The 21,349-nt window shown below is 38.8% G+C and overlaps 1 protein-coding gene across 1 annotated transcript; it reads right to left on the reverse strand.

Annotated features, from left to right (window-relative positions):
* Positions 1–2,598: 2,598 nt before the first annotated feature.
* On the reverse strand, positions 2,599–19,648 carry LOC134324272 (interleukin-1 receptor type 2). The gene is made up of 10 exons (XM_063006000.1): positions 19,333–19,648; positions 16,255–16,324; positions 13,887–14,142; positions 12,059–12,230; positions 11,702–11,876; positions 7,503–7,574; positions 6,497–6,562; positions 5,264–5,399; positions 4,906–5,039; positions 2,599–3,184 (listed from the first exon to the last, which is right to left on the reverse strand). Exons 1-10 carry the CDS (start codon positions 19,351–19,353, stop codon positions 3,042–3,044), a joined length of 1,245 nt encoding a protein of 414 aa, XP_062862070.1. The 5' UTR covers positions 19,354–19,648; the 3' UTR covers positions 2,599–3,041.
* Positions 19,649–21,349: the final 1,701 nt, after the last annotated feature.

Here is a 21,349-nt window from a genome sequence, read left to right on the forward strand (position 1 = left end):
TTATTATTGATAATAATAATAATAATTCTTATTATTATTATTAATAATAATATTATTAGTATTATTCTTATTATTATTATTCTTATTGTTATTCTTCTTTTTCTTATTATTATTAATAATAATAATAATAATAATATTTTTATTCTTATTATCGTTAATCTTCTTCTTATTATTATTATTATTATTAATAATAATAATAATATTCTTCTTCTTCGTATTATTATTATTAATTATATTCTTCTTCTTCTTCTTCTTCTTCTTATTATTATTATTATTATCATCAATGTCTTTGATGTGATAAGTGGTAAAGGCGGCACGATGAGTAGCTCTGTCGTCTCACATCAAGAAGGTCCTGGGTTTGATTTCCAGGTGAAGCAGTCCCAGTCTTTTTGTGTGAAGTTTGCATGTCTTCTCCATCTATATGTGGGTTTTCTCCGGGTGCTTTAGTTTCCTCCCACAATCCAAAGACATGCAGTCAGTTTAATTGGAGATACTAAATATTTGTTAGTGTGTGTGTCAGTGGCGGCTCCTGCCAAATCTCTCAGGGGGGGGCAATTGTTGCGATGATGGCCAAGGTGACCCTTTCAATGGGTAAATTAAAGCTTAAATAATTACCATCTTAAGTCATCTGTCAGTTTGCCCTCACAAATAACTTTGAACATGGAGAGAGACCAGCTTTACCATTGATCATAAAATTAAGTAAAGCCTTCACCCTAACAATTTAATTCAGTCTTCATCAGATAGCATTTTATTTTAGGTGCAGCAGATCCAGAATAAAGATTGGCATCGGGGCTGATGTGCAATGAATAAAGAAGTACAATTAAACAATTGGGGAGATACAATAAGTGCAATCACAATTCACAATTAAAAAATTACATTACTTACTTGATGTTTAAATTTGGTCTGGGTGGCCCTAATTCTTAAGTTGCTAATTTATCCTGATTACTACGATGACTGAATGGCATTTCCCTTAATGACACGATGGAGTTGCTCCGAACTGAGGTGATGGTAGTCATGGTGACGAGATCGCGACACCAGGTTACGTATGACGCAAGCACATAAATGGGAGCCCTCCCGGAACCCATTCAGATTGTATTGCAGCGCCTGCAGTTCGAAAAAAAGAGCCTTAACATGAGAGTCTATGAGAGCAATCCGGGGCGATTTTCAGTCAGACTGAAATCGCCCAAAAAGGGGCGGTACTGTACGGAACACAACTCGACGCTGATTGGACTACGATATTCAGAGACAAGACAGACTGTCCAGAACAGTCACAGCTGTGATAGAAAAATTTCTTCCCTTTTGCCCTTTGGTGGTGCGTCGCCCGATCACCCTAAGGAACGAGCCGCCCCTGAATTTAAATGTATTTATCTGTATTGCTTTGTGTTTTTTTTGTATCTATTATGTGTATATGCAGTCAAAACCTATTTTTATTAAAAATGTGTAGAGCAATATTAAGCAGAATATACAAAAACAGAGACCCCGGACTGTAGAGAAGCGACGTTAAACAACAATGAGAGGGGAAAAGACAATCACATTTACAACTACAGCAATTACTGCCCTTGTTTCTAAATACAAAAGGTGATTGGCTGCTCTAAATTCTGTCTTTGGTGTGAGTAAATGTGTAAATGTGGTAAAAATTAGGCTAATAAACTGATACTTATTAGAGGTGGTGAAAATCAACAAGTAGAATAAGGGCCATTGAATAGTTTTGATTCTTAGGCTCTAAAAAAATCGTGTTTTTTTAAGTTGTATTTCCAAAAAGAAACAACAGGGGGAAGACTAACAACGTCTTTTAAAGTCAAGAGTCTTCAGCATGTTGTACTGAAATACCTAAATGTCCTTGAATTTGTGAAAAATGTCCACATTTTGGTGTTCCTTTCTTTAAAACCTCCTCTGTTTTATTTTTCTACATACAAAAGTATGTCAAATTCATTTAATTAGATGCAGAACAAGAGGCAAGGAATCTACATACAATCTACAGTACACATTTGAACATCATAAAATATGTAATTTAACAATAATATATAATTTAACAATTGCCACTTCACTTTTGCATTTATCTTACTGAAACTATCACACGCCCCCTCAAACGTAGCAGATTCCAATTGCAAAACTCCGGCTATTAGTATCCTCAGTTCTCAGACCATTAAAAAAGTGTAATTAATAGCAAAGGTGATGTAACAAACGCCTCTATCATAACTTTTTTAAAAGTGTTGCAGGCATTAAATTTTAAATTTGTTTACATATAAAAACACAATGAAAATATTCAGAAAAGACATTCAAAATCATTTCTAAGTACAGTTCAAAAGAAATCACCTCTGAATGACAGATTCTTCTTTTATTGTATTTTACAAAATGTCCCAACTTTTGTGAAAATGGGGTTTGTATAATTGCCATTCGTTTTCACAGTAAAAAGTATGTCATTGACATAAAACAGCTTTCTAAAATGACATGTACAGTTCTCTGATCAGATACAAGATACAGGAAAAGCAAGTTCATATAGCTGAATGTTATTGAGGGAAAAAAACTACTGAAAATGATCTACTTTTCTACTTTTAGGAATTATACTCTCCCCCCCCCCCCCTTCCTTTTCTCCCACTTTAGCACATCCAATTTCTGCCCATCAATCATCCTCTCACTGATGCTGGTCCCTGCTCCTGATTGGGGAGGACGAGGCTGCTCCACGCCCCCTCCCATTCATTGTGTCCCATTCAGTCAAAAGTGCAGTAGTAAAGTATTCTGTTGAATTAAAAGGCCTGTCTCACAATTCACGTTCCATCCACTGAAGGTCCTCCACACCAAATGCATCAATGGACCTGAATCTGTCTAATATAATCAGTTGTATACACTTGTTAGCAGCAAGTAAGGCTGAAACACCTGGAATGTCCACATAAAAAGGAGTGTCCACTTATTTTTGGTGATACAGCTCATATTAGAGGTAGGCTGGATTGTAGGACAGTAAAAATAGCCAAAGACAAAACATATATATGTATAAATCAATTTATCATTCAACAGTAAGCAAGATTGTGTTACAAATACAACTAAAAGCTACTATTTTGTCGGGCCAGGATGTAGTCGTTTTGCTTCTGTTGTTTAGAACAGAGCAGACGCAGGAACACAAACACCACCAGCAGAAAGAAGCAGGAGGATACAGCACCCACCACCATCCACGCACACATGGATTCTGTACACAGTATCATTAACATGGTGAGAGAAAGTACAATCACAAGATATTACACGTACATTCATATACACAACTTACCTCAGACATCCATTAACTACAGCCCATCTGTTACTCTGTACACTTTAAAAAACAGATCCTGATAACCCTCACTTACAAGATTTTATTAGGTGGTGGATCCTCCTTAGCACTAAAGTCACACTAACAATTTAATGGCATGGTAATAAGTGTATCAGGTGCAGTAGTGTTGTTGAGATCACAGTGTCCCCTGATCACACAGCATCCACTGATAAAATACTAGAAGATCAACACACAGTGTGCATGAAAAAAGAGCTCTGTACACCTACAATTAGGTCCAACAGAGTATGTAATCCTAAGAGGCAGGTATAATTAAACTGTATTTAAAAATCCCAACAACACTGCTGCACCTGCTACACTCATACCATGTCATTACCATGTTAGCACCCAAAATCATCTAGTCACTGGGGTTCCTATGAGGGTTCCTGGTTAATAAAGGTGACAAAGTGTACAGAGCAACAGATCGGCTAATGCCAGTAATTAATAACCACAACCACAGTATAACCACAACATGCTTAGTAACCTAGTAAACTGGACAGTGAGTATACGCTACATGTTATATATGCCAGTCTTGAAATTGTAGTGATTTCAACAACTGTTCTTTCTGTGACTGAAGGACTGGAACACAACCAATCATGGCATGAATATATATATATTTTCATTTATTTAAGCATTTTCTCCTCTTTTTCTTCCGATTTAGCATAGTCAATTTGTCTTCCGCTGCTGTGGATCCCTAAATGCATTCGAGGAGGGTATATTGCTTCTCACGCCTCCTCCGACCCGTGCGCAGTCCTAGCGAACCCTTTCTTTTCGCCCATGCTTTCTGCACAGGCGCCTCTATCTGCTAACCAGGGTCCTTAGACAGCATTTAAAGACCCCACCCATTTAGTCCGGTTATCCCACGCAGCAGACACGGTGGCCAATTATTGTCTGCTGCAGGCACTGCCAATTGTGCCCGCTAGATGGCACCCAGCCGACAGGGGTGTTCAGAATCTCCACGCTGGAGTGCTAGCGGAATATCCTGCTGTGCCACCTGGGCACCCATGAATAACTTTTTAATATGAATGATTCTTAGAATAAATTTATGTTAATTAATGGCTAAATCGTACAAATTTTCTACTCTGAAATTGACTTAATTGTGTAATCTCTCATGTAAACTTTTTCATTCAGCTGTGTTTATTTGAATTTTGCCAGATTTGCCAAAAACAATGGCATGACTGACTGAACATAGAAAGATGTTAAAAGGGGAAGACATTTTTAGAATGAATTAAAAGGCAAGTCTTCTCATGTCATGCTACTCCTTTTCAGACTATTTGCATAACAGTTGGCTAACCCTGTAAACACTTCTTTCCTTTTTCTTCACTTCTCCTTTGTAAGACGCTAAAATGGAAACGTTTTTAAAAATAGTGTAATAATACAGCTCACGTAACCTTTATCCAGTCACATTGTGTCATATGAATGTAGTATCACACCACATATCAGTTATTTTAGTAATATGGAATTTAACCACATGCTTTTCAAAATGGTTCATAAATCATTTGATCAGTATTCATAGGAGTATCTACACTTATGAGCAACTGTCATTTCAGGCGTAGGTCAAATTCTATGCTTTTTGTCTGTACCTAACATATTACATGTGCACTCACCTTCTAGTTTAATTTGCACAAAGACTTTCTGGCTTCCCAACAAATTTTGGGAAGCACAAGCTAGCTCGGCTCTCACGTCCTCCTCATGTACCTCCAAGAAAACCAAATGCAGCTCCAGGTTACCCCCTTCCATTCTAAAAATACAGAAGAGTTACAACTTGGTGTTGGCTAGCTACAAGCAACTAGAGCCAACTGGCCACATTTGCATACAGCACACTATAGGGTAAAAAGTATGTACACACATGCAATTATTAAGTTATGGCGTTAAGCCTCACCCATTCATTCTAAATTCTTAGGAAATATGAATGAATGAAAACATTATGAAACATATGAATGAAAACAGGTTTTGAATGCTTACCTCCTGGCAGACTGATATGCTCGGCCGTTCAGATATGAGCTCTCCACTGGCTGACCGTTGACCAACCATGTGAGGTTAGTAAAGCTGGGTGAATTGCTGCCAACAGACACCTTGCACTGGATCACCAAACTGGAGCCTGATAACCATGGAGCAATTTAATCAATTTATCAGAATTAAAAAACACTATTTATTAAACTTTGGGATTTAAACATCACAATTTCATTATTGGCAAAACTCAAAACCTATTCCATGTTTAAAAACAAAAACAAATACAGTTCCATATTAATTTTTCCAGTCACTGATACACTGTAGTTTTAAATAATTTCACCTGAAACCCCAGAAAACTGCAGTGATAACTAAACAAAAAAATACATTTTTGTTCACAAAATTATTCATCAGATCCCATTTTTCACTAGAGTACTGGTTGCTCTTTACTCCTATTTTATCTTTTAAACTTATATTTACGCACTAGATGCACTAGTTAAAATTATGTAAGTGAAAATATAAAGCAAAGCAAGTGTACAATAATGCTGACATTCCTCCTTCTTGTCATGTTATAAACATGCACCCAAAAACTCCTTAACTCATCTTAATCATTATAGCTTACAAATGAGAACATGCTAAATGCAACCTTCTACCCAATGCCCTTTTAAAGTGGAACATGTTCACCCCCAACACACGGAGCCATCCCTTATAATGTTAAAGTATGTGAATAACCATGAGAGTAACCATGGGCATTGAGACTGAGTTGCCCCCTTTTTTCACTTTCATCAACTGCTTTTTCTGGTCAGGGATGCAATGAGTCTGGTTCCACAAAATGGCCTGGCTCACAATCAACATTCCAATTCATTCAGGTAGTATTTAATAGGGTTGAGTTCAGGGCTGTGCACAAAGCACTGGAATACACTACTATACACTAAAATAATCCAACCATGTCTTTAGGGACACATGCTGGAACAGGAAAGGGTCTTCCCCAGACGGTTGCCAGAAAGTTAAAAGCTCATGATTTATTTATTTATGTCTCCTCTTACAGCTTATCTTACATGGATTACAGCTTCTAGTTAAAATAGCTAGCTTTCTAAATATTAGGCACCCTATAGACCTGTATTGTAACTCAGTCATTTGCTCCCTCATGATTAGCATCCAGAGGTTTCTTTACAAAGGCGAGCTGTTGGAACTGTAACTACACTGGTGCTTCACATCACTGTAAGAGTTAACTCTGAGTGAACTCACCTAAATGACTTTCAATCGTGGATCCGTTCACAGGAGCAGTGATGTAGGGGCAGTGTAAAGTGGATGCTGTATGGAAAAATCAACATTGTTTATGTGTCACATGTCTCTATTAATATAATCAGCTTGTTACAACACCTACTGCATATCAAATCATGGCCAAAACCATATGCACACCTGAGCCTTATTTTGTGGCTATAAAAGCTGCCATTCTTCTTGGTGGCTTTTTACAAGATGTCAGTTTGTGAGGTCAGTTTAATACAATAATTGTAGTTAAGGTCAGGGTTGTGTGCAAACCACTGGTGTTCTTTTATACCACACCATGTCTTTATACCATGTATTTGATTATGGCACAGGGCACAATCATGTTAGAAAAGGAATTAGCCTTATCTAAACTGTTGCCACAAAGCTGGAAGCATATGTTTTATGTAACGTAAATGCAATACACCTGTTCGCAGTGGTTGTGAATGTAACACTTAAACACAGAATTTAGCAGGTGTCCATATAATTTTGGCCATGTAATGTATAATAATTTGTAATTTAAATATATTTTTGATTCATAAAGTTATTGCACATAAGATAATAATATAGGGTCTTTGGGGATCTGTAATTCTTAGTAAATGTTTCAGAACGTGACCACAACAAGCATCCCAGTAATACCGGTCTTGTTCTATTCCTGTTATCATCCCTACAAAGGGCACTTTGAAGTGGGACTTCCCACAGGAAAACAATCATTTATTTTAAGATGTAATTTCTTAAGGAAACAACTGATGAACATCCCAACTGATGTAAATCCCAATCCAGCCTATGACCAATTGTATCTGTTGAACAGCCAAGTTGGGCTGGGGGGATAGCAAAATTTTTTTACCCCCTTTAAAGGTGTTGCAATCTTTGTGTTAGGGGTAGTAATAAATTCAGTTAAATTAAGTTTTTTGTTTAAATGTTTAATGATTTATTCACGATGGCACAGTGTATAAACTGTAGGTGTGTTTAGTCTGAGCTCACTCACATTTTGAAGCATCATCTCTAAATATGATAGAGGGTTCCATCTGACGTCTGTCAGAAATCCTGGGAGGTGGAGCTGAAAAAAATAAACAATGTAAACAGTGTAAACAATATTATTTTATCTCGATTGTTATCATTGAAGAGAGAAAGGAAGCATACCAATATACATTATGTGTTCATTTGCACAATAAAGAATGCATTATACACCAAGGAGACAAAACCTTGGGGCCATCCACCCAATATGCTGTCAGCTCTGATCTGCCTAGACATTGACTCCATGAAATATAGTATTATAGTTCTGTAGTATCTGGTACCTGGACATACTAGCGACAGGTCTTTCAAATTCTGTTTGTTGCAAAGTAGATTGTCCTACAGTGCACCCTGGTGTGGGTAAATAATGCCCACATGCCTGGTCATCCACATGATTTTGGAAAAAAACAGGATTTGTCTGACAAGTCAACCTTCTTCCTTTGTTCTATTGTCCAGTTTCAATGCCTTTGTACCCATTGTAGGTGCTTTTGATGTTGACAAGAATTTAGCATGGTCCTGCGACTGGCCTGCCACTATACAGCTCCATACACAGAAAAGTTTGATGCACTGTGTTGTGACACATTCACCAATATTAAAATGATCTGCAATTTGAGCCACAGTAGCACTTCAGCACAGTAGCACACAGTTTTGGTCTGTACCAGATGCCACAGCCTTCATGTCCTTTGGCATCACTTAGTCTTGGCTGTGATTTGTGGCCTGTGCCTCCTTGAATCACTGCTGATGGGTACTCACTCTGTGAGCACCCCTTGCTGTTTCAGAGATAGACAGTTGTCTGGCCTTAACGATTTGGCCCTTATTAAAGTCACTCAGGTCTTTATGCTGATCATAAGGGCTGCATTCAACATGATCTTCAAGAAACTACCATTAGCCCAACATTGTATATATGCCCAACCAACACATGCACCACTGTTATGAAACCTTGCCATGCACATTTTTAGGGGGTGGTTCTAATGTTTTGGTTCATCCGTGAACCCAACATGGCCAGTAGGGACAATTCTCCTAATTATTGATTTCCTTGTAGCAACAGTTCTGTTCCAGCATGACTGTGTCCCATAAAGTCCATAAACTCCATCAAGACATGCTCTATGTAGTTTGCTTTTGAAAAACCTCTTGTTCACTATACAGAGCATTATTCTCAAACCCACCAAACAACTTAAGCTAGACACTCAGGATCAACATCAGTACCTGTTATAACAGGTACTATTCTAACTTAAAAGCACAAATTCCCACAGACACAATCCAAAACATTGTGGAAAGACTTCCCAGAAGAGCAGAGGCCTGTCACGTGGGAGATAAAGGACTCAAATGCGGAGTTAAATAAAATAAAAGTTTATTTATTAAATGAAAAACACAGAACATCACACACAAGACAGAACTCAAAAACAAACATAAGGAACCCCGATGGACTTTAGCTGGGGAATGCAGGCAGCAACAAAAAGAAAAGAAGAAAACTAAAAGACGCTGGGCGCGAACCCCGGCCGCTCGGGTGAGAGCCGGGCGCGTAACCAGCGCGCTGCTGCCGCGGGGGAAAGCAGATGACTTCATGCGCTTAAGGCGCTACAATTACTTTCGGCTACAAAGCCTCGAAATCGCCTCAGGCGCAGTTTGAGGTAACAGACGGCTCCGTTATCAGCCGCAGCTAGAGCCAATCTGTTAAAGCACACAAAAGGGTGCGGATTCGAACCGGGGCGGCTGGCAGGACAGCCGCGCACTTAGCGGTGTCGCCACCCAGCGGTTGCTGAATCCCAGAATACTTGTTTTACGCTACAAAGCCCCGAAATCGCCTCAGGCGCAGTTCGGGGTAACAGACGGCCCCTTCATCAGCCGCAGCTAGAGCCAATCTGTTAAAGCACACAAAACAGAGTAAAGAAAACCGGTTAACAAAACAGTTACCCAAGCTCCTAGTGCGGATTCGAACCGGGGGTGCTGGCAGACCAACCGAGTGTCTTACCGAGACGCCACCCACCGGCTGCCGAATACCACAGCTAGGTTAGCTAGGTAAACATTAGCGGGGAGAGGACCAGCGCCGTGTCACGGGGCTGGCTTCACCCGCTAATGCTAAATGCTAACGGGAAAAATAAACACAGTACGAGGACTGCACGACATCGCACCACGCTACTTCTAAGAAGGTAAAAGAAAAGCTAATTACCTCAACCTTGCAGTCTACACACCCTGATGGCCTAATGCCACCGGGGGTACCTCTAAAACTACAAAAGAAGCGTGGGGGAGCCGTCAGCAGTCCCCACGGACACCGCAGTGCCCAAAACAAAAGGAGCAAACAAGACAAAAGGTGCGACACCTGCAGCCAGGCGGCGTACCCTTAAATAAGGGAGCCGCAGCTGCAGGTCGTCCACCCTAACGAGCTGGCCTCTTATTAAAGGCCTAGCTCTTTACTGCTCTGTAAGGCCTGTGACGTCAGGGAAGAGTGGTAAGTCCCACAAACGCCACAGAACCATTACAAGGCCGATAAAAGTAAAACATAAGGGGTAAGGCAACTTCATATTTAGGCTCATGGTTTTTAAAATAGATGTCCAACAAGTTAATGTTCAGGTGTCCAAATACTTTTGGTCTCATAGTTTACATTGCAAAACATTGCAAAACATTTGTGGGAACTTTCTTTGGTTGTAAGATATTTTAACAAAACAATCACATAGACATGTTGATTAATTGCAGTCTAGACAGGAAGGAACGTAATAATTTAGTTGGTTTAAAAGACTGGTAATAATTTCCTCAGGTGCAATAACGTTTCCTGTTGCGGCTGACCAGACTTACACAATAGTGAGCAGAAATTTTGGGCCATTCTGAAATTTCTTGTATTTGCAGCCTTCTGTCAGTACATGTTTCAGCATTTCAGATTGGTTAAAGACTGACCTGGCCAGTCCTAAATCCACATTTTGTGCTGCACCAATTGCCTTGTGTCATCTAGATTATATTAAGCCTCTGGTGAACCACTACCCTGACATTGTCCTTTTTTAAAAACTTTTTGTGATATCGTGCATGCACGACACCCAAGCTGCAAAAAGCTACATCAACATCTCAACTTATCAACAAGTAGCCGATTCTTACAGAGACCTTTTGGGGGGGCACGGTGGCAGTAGGTCCTGGGTTCGATCCCCAGGTGGGGTGATCTTTGTCCTTTCTGTGTGGAGTTTGCATGCTCCGGTTTCCTCCCACAGTCCAAAGACATGCAATTGAGATGAATTGGAGATACTAAATTGTCCAAGACTGTGTTCGATATAACCTTGTGAACTGATGTATCTCATGTAACAAGTAACTACCATTTCTGTCATGAATGTAACTAAAGTGTAAAAACATGACGTAAAAATCCTAACAAACAATACAGAGACCTTTTACACATACCAAAAATTATGCTATGCTCTCTGTATTTCCTCACATTACATTTATTTTTATTCAACGTGACTTACAGTACTGTGACACTATATTGTCTAAGCAATTGAGGGTTAAAGGCTTTGCTCAAGGGCCCAACAGTGTCAACCTGGCAGTGACATTTTGATTACTAGTCCAGTACATTAACCCTTAGGCCAGTAGCAATGCTGGGACTGTACAGTAGTAGCGTGGTGCATCATCTTTCAAGTTGTAAAGAGGTTTTGGTGTTGGTGGACAAATGTTCTAAATATTCCTACAGTTATTTGAATGTTTTGTTTGGGCTTTCATTACAAAACTGCCTTTATTTCTTTACACAGGCTTTCCACAAGGTTTTGGAATGGTCTGTGGAAATTGGGCCCATTTGAAAGAACATTTGCTGAAATTGTACAATAAGAAAGTGTTAAAAGGGGTTCTCTAGATTTCTCTCATGATTCCTCCCCACCAAACCTGTCAAACCTTGTATTTTAGTCATGCTGGAATGAGAAAAGTGCCTTTCTGCCAAATGGGAAGATTGGGTTTACAGATTGGGTTTCTTCTTACTACTGTTGCACCAGTGACTCCTGCTGTCTAGTCAAGTAGTGTAGAAGAGTAGTGGAGAAACACATAGGGTGTAATCTCTAAAAGTGATACAACTCTGTGCAAATCCAACACTGATTGGTGTAAAAAATCAGTCAGCAAATGGGACAGTAAGTAGATTGCCTCCTTAGTGTATTATAACAGGAAGTTGGAAATGATTAAATTGGGAGAAAGGGGTTTGCAGCTCACCTAAGACTCGTAATTTCCAGGTCCTGCTGACGTTGTATTGTGTACTGTTGATAATCACCTTAAGTCTACAGGTGTACAAGCCCTGGTCCTGAGTGGAGATGTTTTTAATGGTGAAAGAGAGTTCTCTCTCAGTACTATAATGAGAACCAATTAAAGGCACACCACTGCGATAACCCTGCAAACAACAACAAGAACAAAAAATACATCATTAATCTGTGTGTGAATATACCAGATACAACCAGGCAAGTGCAGATATGCCAAGTGGAGGAAGTTTTAGGATTAAGACTCGGCCATAGTGTAGACAGACTGACCATCAATCTTCCTGTTACCAAACACATCCTCAGAACAGAAGCATACCTTGTACCAGCGTGGACTTTCCGCCCTGTTGAAATGATCTAAATGGGGACATCGGATGGTCAGATCCCTGTTCGGCCTGGCAGAAACAGGATGTGACATCATCTCCATGTCTTCTCTTCCAGTCTCGTAGATGGTCTCAGAGATGTTCCCAGTGATGCAGTACATGTCGCTGCTATAGGTGCACAGTCACAGAAACCAGTATGAAGGAAATATGTACACATTATGTTTCATTTTTACATTTACAGGTTCAGCATTCAGCAGACGCTTTTACCCAAAGCGACTTACAGTACTGTGACAGTATACTGTCTAGGCAATTAAGGACCTTGCTTAAGGGCCCAACAGTGGCAACCTGCCAGTGGTGGGGCTTGAACCAGTGACCTTTTGATTACTAGTCCAGTACCTTAACCATTAGGCTAAAACTGCCCTTGAGTACAGGCTGCATTAAGATACAATGTGTGAAGGTAAATTATAGAGTAAATGGGAATTAAAATCCATTAACAAATGGGCCACATTGTATATAAATGTATTAATATATACACCGATCAGCCATAACATTAAAACCACCTCCTTGTTTCCACACTCACTGTCCATTTTATTATCTCCATTTACCATATAGAAGCACTTTGTAGTTCTACAATTACTGACTGTAGTCCATCTGTTTCTCTGCATGCTTTTTTAGCCCCCTTTCATGCTGTTCTTCAATGGTCAGGACCCCCACAGGACCACTAAAAAGTAGGTATTATTTGGGTGGTTGATCATTCTCAGCACTGCAGTGACACTGACATGGTGGTGTGTTAGTGTGTGTTGTGCTGGTATGAGTGGATAAGACACAGCAATGCCGATAGAGTTTTTAAACACCTCGCTGTCACTGCTGGACTGAGAATAGTCCACAAACCAGAAACATCCAGCCAACAGCGCCCCGTAGGCAGCGTCCTGTGACCACTGATGAAGGTCTAGAAGATGACCAACTCAAACAGCATCAATAGATGAGTGATCATCTCTGACTTTACATCTACAAGGTGGACCAACTAGGTAGTTGTGTCTAATAGAGTGGACAGTGAGTGGACACAGTATTTAAAAACTCCACAACACACACTAACACACCACCACCATGTCATTGCCACTGCAGTGCTGAGAATGAACCCTCACCTAAATAATACCTGCTCTGTGGTGGTCCTGACCATTGAAGAACAGCATGAAGGGGGGCTAACAAAGCATGCAGAGAAACAGATGGACTACAGTCAGTAATTGTAGAACTACAAAGTGCCTCTATACGGTCAGTGCAGCTGATAAAATGAACAGTGAGTGGTTTTAATGTTAAGGTTGATCAGTGTAAATGGGTGATTGTAAATAGTAATTTATCCCTTCAGCATTTCAATATTTTGAAATTAGCTTTTGATACCAATACATTGCAGGGCATCACACCTTTACAAAGACCTACTGTCCACTGAATGAAGCCAGTTAACTAATTTCTATATTTTAGAAGGTAGAAGAAGTACCCACCCCACTTCACACAATAAGTAAGCAAATTTAAGAAATAAACCCAAGACCCTGAACAGGTAGGACACCAACACATCTGCTGTGCCACACTGCCATCATCTGGGTAACCTTGGGCACAAAAGTATGTGGAAAAATGATCATGTCGGACGTCCCATTTTAAAACAACAGTCTCCAGTCTACTTGAAAGGTTTTCCAAAGGTCCTAGAGTGTGTCTATGGAAATTATTGACTATTTAATTAAAAAAACATTTAGACTAACAGAATTGTACACTAAGTGAATTATTAAACTTAAACATTTCTGTTCTATTTTATTAACCAACTAAGCCAACCTGAATACATAGGTGTACGTTCCAGTGTCTGAGGGCAGGGAAGGGAGAAGCCAGAGCATACGACCCTTCTGTACAACCCTTTGCCTCTGATTTTTAATGTCCCTTAGGTCGTTCCGGAACAACTGGAATGTGGTGGTGTTGTCCACAGGAAGTTTCCGGGTAGAAATTACAGTTTCCAGAAATGGAAAGCTGATGGCTACAGCTTCCCCCTGAGCATGGAAATCCTGGAGCTCTTCACCCAGCACCTCACAAGTATCTGGACAAATCACAAGAGATTGTGTTGAGAGGTTTCATCCAAATAAATAGAGCAACATTAGTATAAAGACAGTGGACATTATTGGAATAATGTATGCACACTTTAATAGGTGTAATCTATGAACTATTTTACTATTTAATTGAATTACGGTAGCAATGTGTAGTTTGATGTTCAAAGGTGACAAATGTATTCGGTAATTTTTTTATAAATTTATAGCACACCAGAGCTGGGATTTCAAATACATTGTATCGAATCTCAGCTCTGCCATCTGGCTATGCTGGGTGGCTACATGAACAACGATTGGCTGTTGTTCACAGGGTGGGATGAGCTGGACCAGGGTACCTCATAACTGGTACAATTACGAACTCTGCTGGCTGATTGATAGAGCCTGTGCAGAGTTGGGGCATAACGCTGATCACAGGGTGTGGCTCTCCGTACACAAAGCTGATCTGCATATGAACTCGCCTCGTGCAGGTGAAAAGATGCAGTTGGGAAGCTCCTCAGTCAGCAAAGGAGGGTTGTATCGGTAAAGGTGAAGCGTAATGCAATCAGGGTAATTGGATATAACTAAATTAAGGGAGAAAATTTCCATGTACATTGTTATTCAACCCAGTGCTTGATTAAACACCATTTTGCCATCATTTAATAACCTGTAATTAGCAATTTTAGTACGTGCTAACAAGCGTCTGACACCTCACTTGTGAAATCTTCTCCCGTTGTTCTAGTGCAGAAGCTTTCAGCTCATTGAGGTTTGATGGATTTCATGCTAGAACTGCTTTATTTTTCTTTAAATCCCAAATATTTAAATCTTGAGACTGAGAAGCCAGTCTGACGGAATATTCTAGAAATGATTGCTTAACCAAACTTTGGTTGAGTTGGAAATGCATGGGATTCTTGTCTGGAATTTCCAGTTATCACCAAAATATCACCATAGAAGGAAGAACATTCCTCCTCTAAAAATCCATGACACAAGTCACATGGTCAATCAAGACTGAGAGTTCTTGCAGCAGCATCTCATCAATGACCCACCTCCATGCCTGACCGTAAGGGTATTATATTTCTTATCATAAGCCTTGGCTTTCTTGTGCCCAACAAAGCACTGATCCCTTTGCCCAGTTCCAGTTTTAATTTTTCATTTCATAGAACTGCATCTCAGAACTCAACAGACCTATTCAAACTTGTTCTGGTACATTCCAGTTGATCCTTCTTGTGCTTTGTGGGGAAGAGTAGCAGGTGTCATATAGTCCAGCAATGAAGGCCTTAGTCGTTAAGTGATCTTATTGCTGCCATTGACACATCTGTCCCAGGCTTCATCAGGTCATCCTGTAAGTGTTTTGCAATAAAATTAGGGTTTTCTTCAATGTCCTGATGAGATTATTGAGGCTCTTTCACAGTCAAGCACGTCTGAAACTCCCCTATGGTGAAACTTCTCTTAATACTCCTAATGGTGTCTATAGGAATGTTCAAGATCTTGAAAATGTTCTTATACCCACTGGCCTCCTGGTGTAATGAAATAATCTCATATCTGTGTGGTGTTTAAAGAACACATCAAATCAAACACAGATGAAGGCTGGTTATTGAGTCCCAATGGTTTAATCATGTTGTAACCCAGCTTTAAGTCATACAGACTAGCTGCAGGTATCAGCAATATTATGTAAGGGTTGAATAATTGTGACATGGCAGTAGTAGCAAATATCCTACTACATGTATGATTCATTTTCCTTCCTTATTTGCTTTATTACTGAATTAATAAAGACTTCATTTAAAGTTCCTTATTTTGTCTAGGGATAAATATTTCTGATGTCATGTTTACTGGCATCCATTTTCACTAAGGATGCCAGTAAATCTGTAGCTGGCATTTAAATAAACTATTTCAAGGAAAGACCCGCTGACCTACAAAATTTCCAGATTTTTTTTTTACTTAAAATAGGAACAAATATTGTGAATAAAACCACAACAAACCAGGGATTTTTCAATTCAATTACAGTAACTGAATAAATGAGGTAAAACTGCAACTGAGTCTTTATGCGAGACCATTCCAGCTTTACAAACTAAGTAAAGCTTAGAAAATGTACATGATGTCAAAGCACATTTATTTACCAATCAAATTACCTTTAACAGGCAGCATGTAGGCTGGGACAAAGCAAACGGACAAGACCATCCATACGATGGAACCTAAACACTAGAGGAAAGAACAAAGCAGAGATAAAGAGCAGTGATTACACACACATTAGCTCTCAAAGTAGGGTGACTCCTGGGGGTCCAAGTCACCTTTTCTTTCTAAATACCCTGATTAGCAAACCCTGTACTGACAAACATATTAATTTATTTTATTTATATGTAAACTATTAAAAAGGATTTACTAATTAAGATTTACAATAATCTGTTATAAGGGCGGCAGGGTGGCTAAGTGGGTAGCTCTGTCGCCTCACAGCAAGAAGGTCCTGGGTTAGATCCCCAGGAGGGGCCGTCCGGGTCCTTTCTGTGTGGAGTTTGCATGTTCTCCCAGTGTCTGCGTGGGTTTCCTCCGGGAGGTCCGGTGTCCTCCCACAGTCCAAAAACATGCAGTCAGGGTAATTGGAGACACTGAATTGCCTTATAGGTGAATGGGTGTGTGTATGTGTGCCTGCCCTGTGAGGGACTGGTGCCCCTTCCAGGGTGTGCCTTGCGCTTATTGAAAAGCTGGGATAGGCACCCTAATTGGATAAGCGGTTGAGTGAGTGGGTGAATAATCTGTTATATATTATAGTTTTTATTATACTATTTCTGTTTGACTGGTCACTTGAGTTAAAAGAATTCAACATTAATGTACAATAGAGTTTACAAATGGTTGAATATGGTACATTAGTGCTAGCATCTCCTTCACTGAGGAACTTCCACCTGCTAAACGTGTGTGGCTCAGGGGATTCCAAGGCAAATAAATACACATGGTGATTCCCATCCAAATAAAAGAAACATGTTTAAGTGATAAAAATCATAAAAAATATATGTCTAATGTTCTCAAAATTTGTAGAATTATTTTTTCTGACGAAGTTTGTTGCTAACCAGTAAAACATGTAAAGTTTGCTCGACTGTGAACAACATCACTTGTGTTTCAGCAGCTTCTGACTCACAGGAGAGCTGTTTTTATGAATGATTCCTGAATTTCATCTAATCACTCAGCAAATCTGCTCCCAGCATAATGTGACAGTTTAGGTTTTATTCCTTGGCAAGAGATCACTGTTCCATACGGAAGCGTATTGCTGCCACACAGATAAAAAAAAAGTTGTCAGTATGTTGTTATACTGACATTACTATCTTGTTATATGTAGTGACATACTATCTCATTATAATGACATCCTTTTCTCATTATAACGACATACTATCTTGTTATAATGACATTATTTTCTTGTTATAACGACATACTATCTTGTTATAGTGACATACTATCTCATTATAACGGCATCCTTTTCTCGTTATAACGACATACTATCTTGTTATAATGACATTCTTTTCTTGTTATAACAACATCCTTTTCTCATTACAATAACATTCTTTTCTTGTTATAACGACATACTATCTTGTTATAATGACATTCTTTTCTTGTTATAACGACATACTATCTTGTTATAATGACATCCTTTTCTTGTTATAACGACATACTATCTTGTTATAATGACATTATTTTCTTGTTATAACGACATACTATCTCATCATAATGTCATCCTTTTCTTGTTATAACGACATACTATCTTGTTATAATGACATTATTTTCTTGTTATAACGACATACTATCTCATCATAATGTCATCCTTTTCTCGTTATAACGACATTCTTTTCTCGTTATAACGACATACTATCTCATCATAATGTCATCCTTTTCTCGTTATAACGACATTCTTTTCTCGCTATAACGACATACTATCTCATCATAACGTCATCCTTTTCTCGTTATAATGACATACTATCTCATCATAACGTCATCCTTTTCTCGTTATAACGACATACTATCTCATCATAACGTCATCCTTTTCTCGTTATAATGACATACTATCTCATCATAACGTCATCCTTTTCTCGTTATAACGACATACTATCTCATCATAACGTCATCCTTTTCTCGTTATAACGACATACTATCTCATCATAACGTCATCCTTTTCTCGTTATAATGACATACTCTCATCATAACGACATCCTTTTCTAGTTATAATGACATACTATCTCATCATAACGACATCCTTTTCTAGTTATAACGACATACTATCTCGTTATAACAACATCCTTTTCTCATTATAACAACATAATATCTCGTTATAACAACATCCTTTTCTTGTTATAACAACATAATATCTCATTATAACGACATCCTTTTCTTGTTATAACATAATATCTCGTTATATCGACATCCTTTTCTCATTATATAGAGACATACTATCTCGTTATAACGTCATACTGACAGATTTTTTTTTCATCTGTGTGGCAGCAATACGCTTCCGTAGTTCCAAGCACTTTTAAATGAACACATTTAAACCAGTCCTATTCATATGGGCAATGAAAAGTCACCAGCTATACGCAGCATTACTAATGAGAATTTAGGCCATGATAGAAAGTTAAATAACATTTTAAAACTTTACGCACCAGCAAATTAATAATTAAAGTTGATGTCTGTATATTTTTAAAAAATTCGAATATGCATTACTTCTACTGGTAATTTCTAACTAAGTTAATTAAATAAATAAATAAATAAATAAAACATACATCAAATAAAATAAAAAATGCATAGCTGTAAAGAAAATTTGCCACAATCTCTTCTATTTAATATTTTACATGTATAGTTTTCTCACATTGTATTTCCAATGCTGGTTCAGTCACCGATATTATTGGACCACTTAAACAGGTTCACTAATAATGTAGATTTTTCATAATTGTTTATAATAAAATTACATGATATTAGAATAATCGTCTTTTGGTCCTTTGTTATTGGTGCCTCTGTGTGGGGACCTACAGACATCAATCTGAATTAAATTCAATCTGAAATTAACAACTGCATCTGCCAAATAAATGCTGGTCCTCTCAACAATATACAAGATTTATATTTTTATAACATTTATAACATAATGTGACAGTATATACAAACAAATATTACTAAGTGTTGCACTAAATTAATCTACACTCAACAGTGATACACAAAGACACATCTGCTCTTACCTGGCCTATGAAAGTCACCATGGCGAAGAAGATGAATTGTCCGAAATGCCTATGATGGAGTGTTTCAGAGAAAGACAAAGGACAGAAGACATCCACAGATATAGGCACATATGATGGGGGAGGTTACGTGAGCAGTTCCTGTTTTCGTCTTTGCTTAATGTGTGTTATGTAGGCGGCAGCTGGGGAAACCATTGACTCTGAGCCCTTTAAGGTTCCTCACATGAGCTCGGAAATTCCTAAACTTTCCTAATCAGAGCGTCCAGGTCACCTTTCCATGACACGCTCACAGAAACACACCCTGATACATCAATTCTGTCAGTCTACAGAGTAAAGAAAGATTGATCATCAAAGGTCTGTTCAATCAAACACATCCAAGTTGCACAAAATGCTCATTATAATACATACAGCACAGCACAAGTGATGCAGACCAACAACTAGGTAGCATACAGTGTATGGTTAAATGTGTGAAAACACCATTTCTAATTTGTTCAGGTGTTTCAGCCCCACCCACTGCTAACAAGTGTATAAAATTAATTGTATATAATAGCGATGTAACGATACACTCTACCCACGATGCGATGGGATTCACATTAAATAAATAAATGAATAATACAAATAAATAAAGTATCCTCACATAAAACATTTGGCTGGAAAATTCCAAACCTGGCAACCCTGTAGTGACGTCAACCAGGCGAGGCGAATAGCGCCAGTGCCCTCTGCGGTTTAAAGTGAATATCGATGTATTATACATGTAAACCATTTGAATCGTTACACAAGTGAATCGATTTTTAACTGTCTTGTGGTGCATCGTTACATCCCTAGTATATAATAAATAATACACTTTAAACTTTGCAGCGACAGTCTGTGGATGTGGCAGGTCAAAGTGAGATTTTTAAAATTTGGTGTAATGAAACTTCAATAGCCTGCACAGACCTAATTGCAGATCTGCAATTTCCTTCGGGATCAATAAAGTGCTATCTTATCTTATCTCTTATCTTAGTGCTCATCCCTGTTGGAATGAATTGGAACATCACCTGACTGAATGGGCATAAAATCCCTACAGACACACACAGAAATCTTATGGAAAGCCTTTTCAGAACAGTTAAGGTCACTTACTGCTGTAAATAGATAAACAACATCATATTAAGCAACTTCATAATAATGCCCATAGTTTCAAAACAGGATATCCAACAGGCAAGTGTCCACATACTTTTGGTCAAATAGGATAAATCTAAATAGACAAATGTAGGGCTTTACTACAAAAAAGCCCCAGCTCATTGACATTTTGAGTCAAGGGAGTGGTGGAGAATTTGCTGAGATTAGGCTATTACACGATCTGAGTCACCTTACATTATAAAACTGACATTGTAGCTCAGCTTACATTCTGTGTATCTGAGTCACATGATAATGACGTGGCAGTCAGAGGGAAATATTCATAACCCTGTCACTTTTGTTTATGATTATCTATGACTTTTCATTTCAAATACATTATAACTTTGTAAGCCATATTTCCTTAAATAAGAGTTTTCCTGGTTGTTTGTTATTATGGTGACATACTGGAACAGCAGGCGCTGTGGAAGCCGAATAGCACCAGGGTCCTGGGGACATAGCTTTAAACCACACTTTTGGTAACTGTTTGTAAAAAGTTTGGCATTATGTTTCTGTATTTGTGTATAGAAGACTCACTCTAGGTGTGAGAAATGAGTCAGTGTGTATATGTCTGATAGCTTGCAATGAATCAGTCCCCTGTCCAGGATGAATTTATACCTTGAACTCATTGTTTTTAGCTTGCATGGACCAACCATGATCCTGAGCAGGATGTAACTGTAACACTTGAAGCCTCTGTGTGCTCTGGAGCTTGTGTGCCACGCCCCCCTCTCCGGGAGCACACACTGTCTCCTGCCACACCCCTGTTCCTGATTTAATTGGTCCCAGCTGCCCTCTATTAAAGAGGTTAGCAGAGACAGACACTGGGGACTATTGGTTTCTGGCTTGGTTTGGCTCTGTATGGCTCAGG

Source organism: Trichomycterus rosablanca, chromosome 12, assembly GCF_030014385.1.
Source record: "Trichomycterus rosablanca isolate fTriRos1 chromosome 12, fTriRos1.hap1, whole genome shotgun sequence".
Lineage (NCBI taxonomy): Eukaryota > Metazoa > Chordata > Actinopteri > Siluriformes > Trichomycteridae > Trichomycterus > Trichomycterus rosablanca.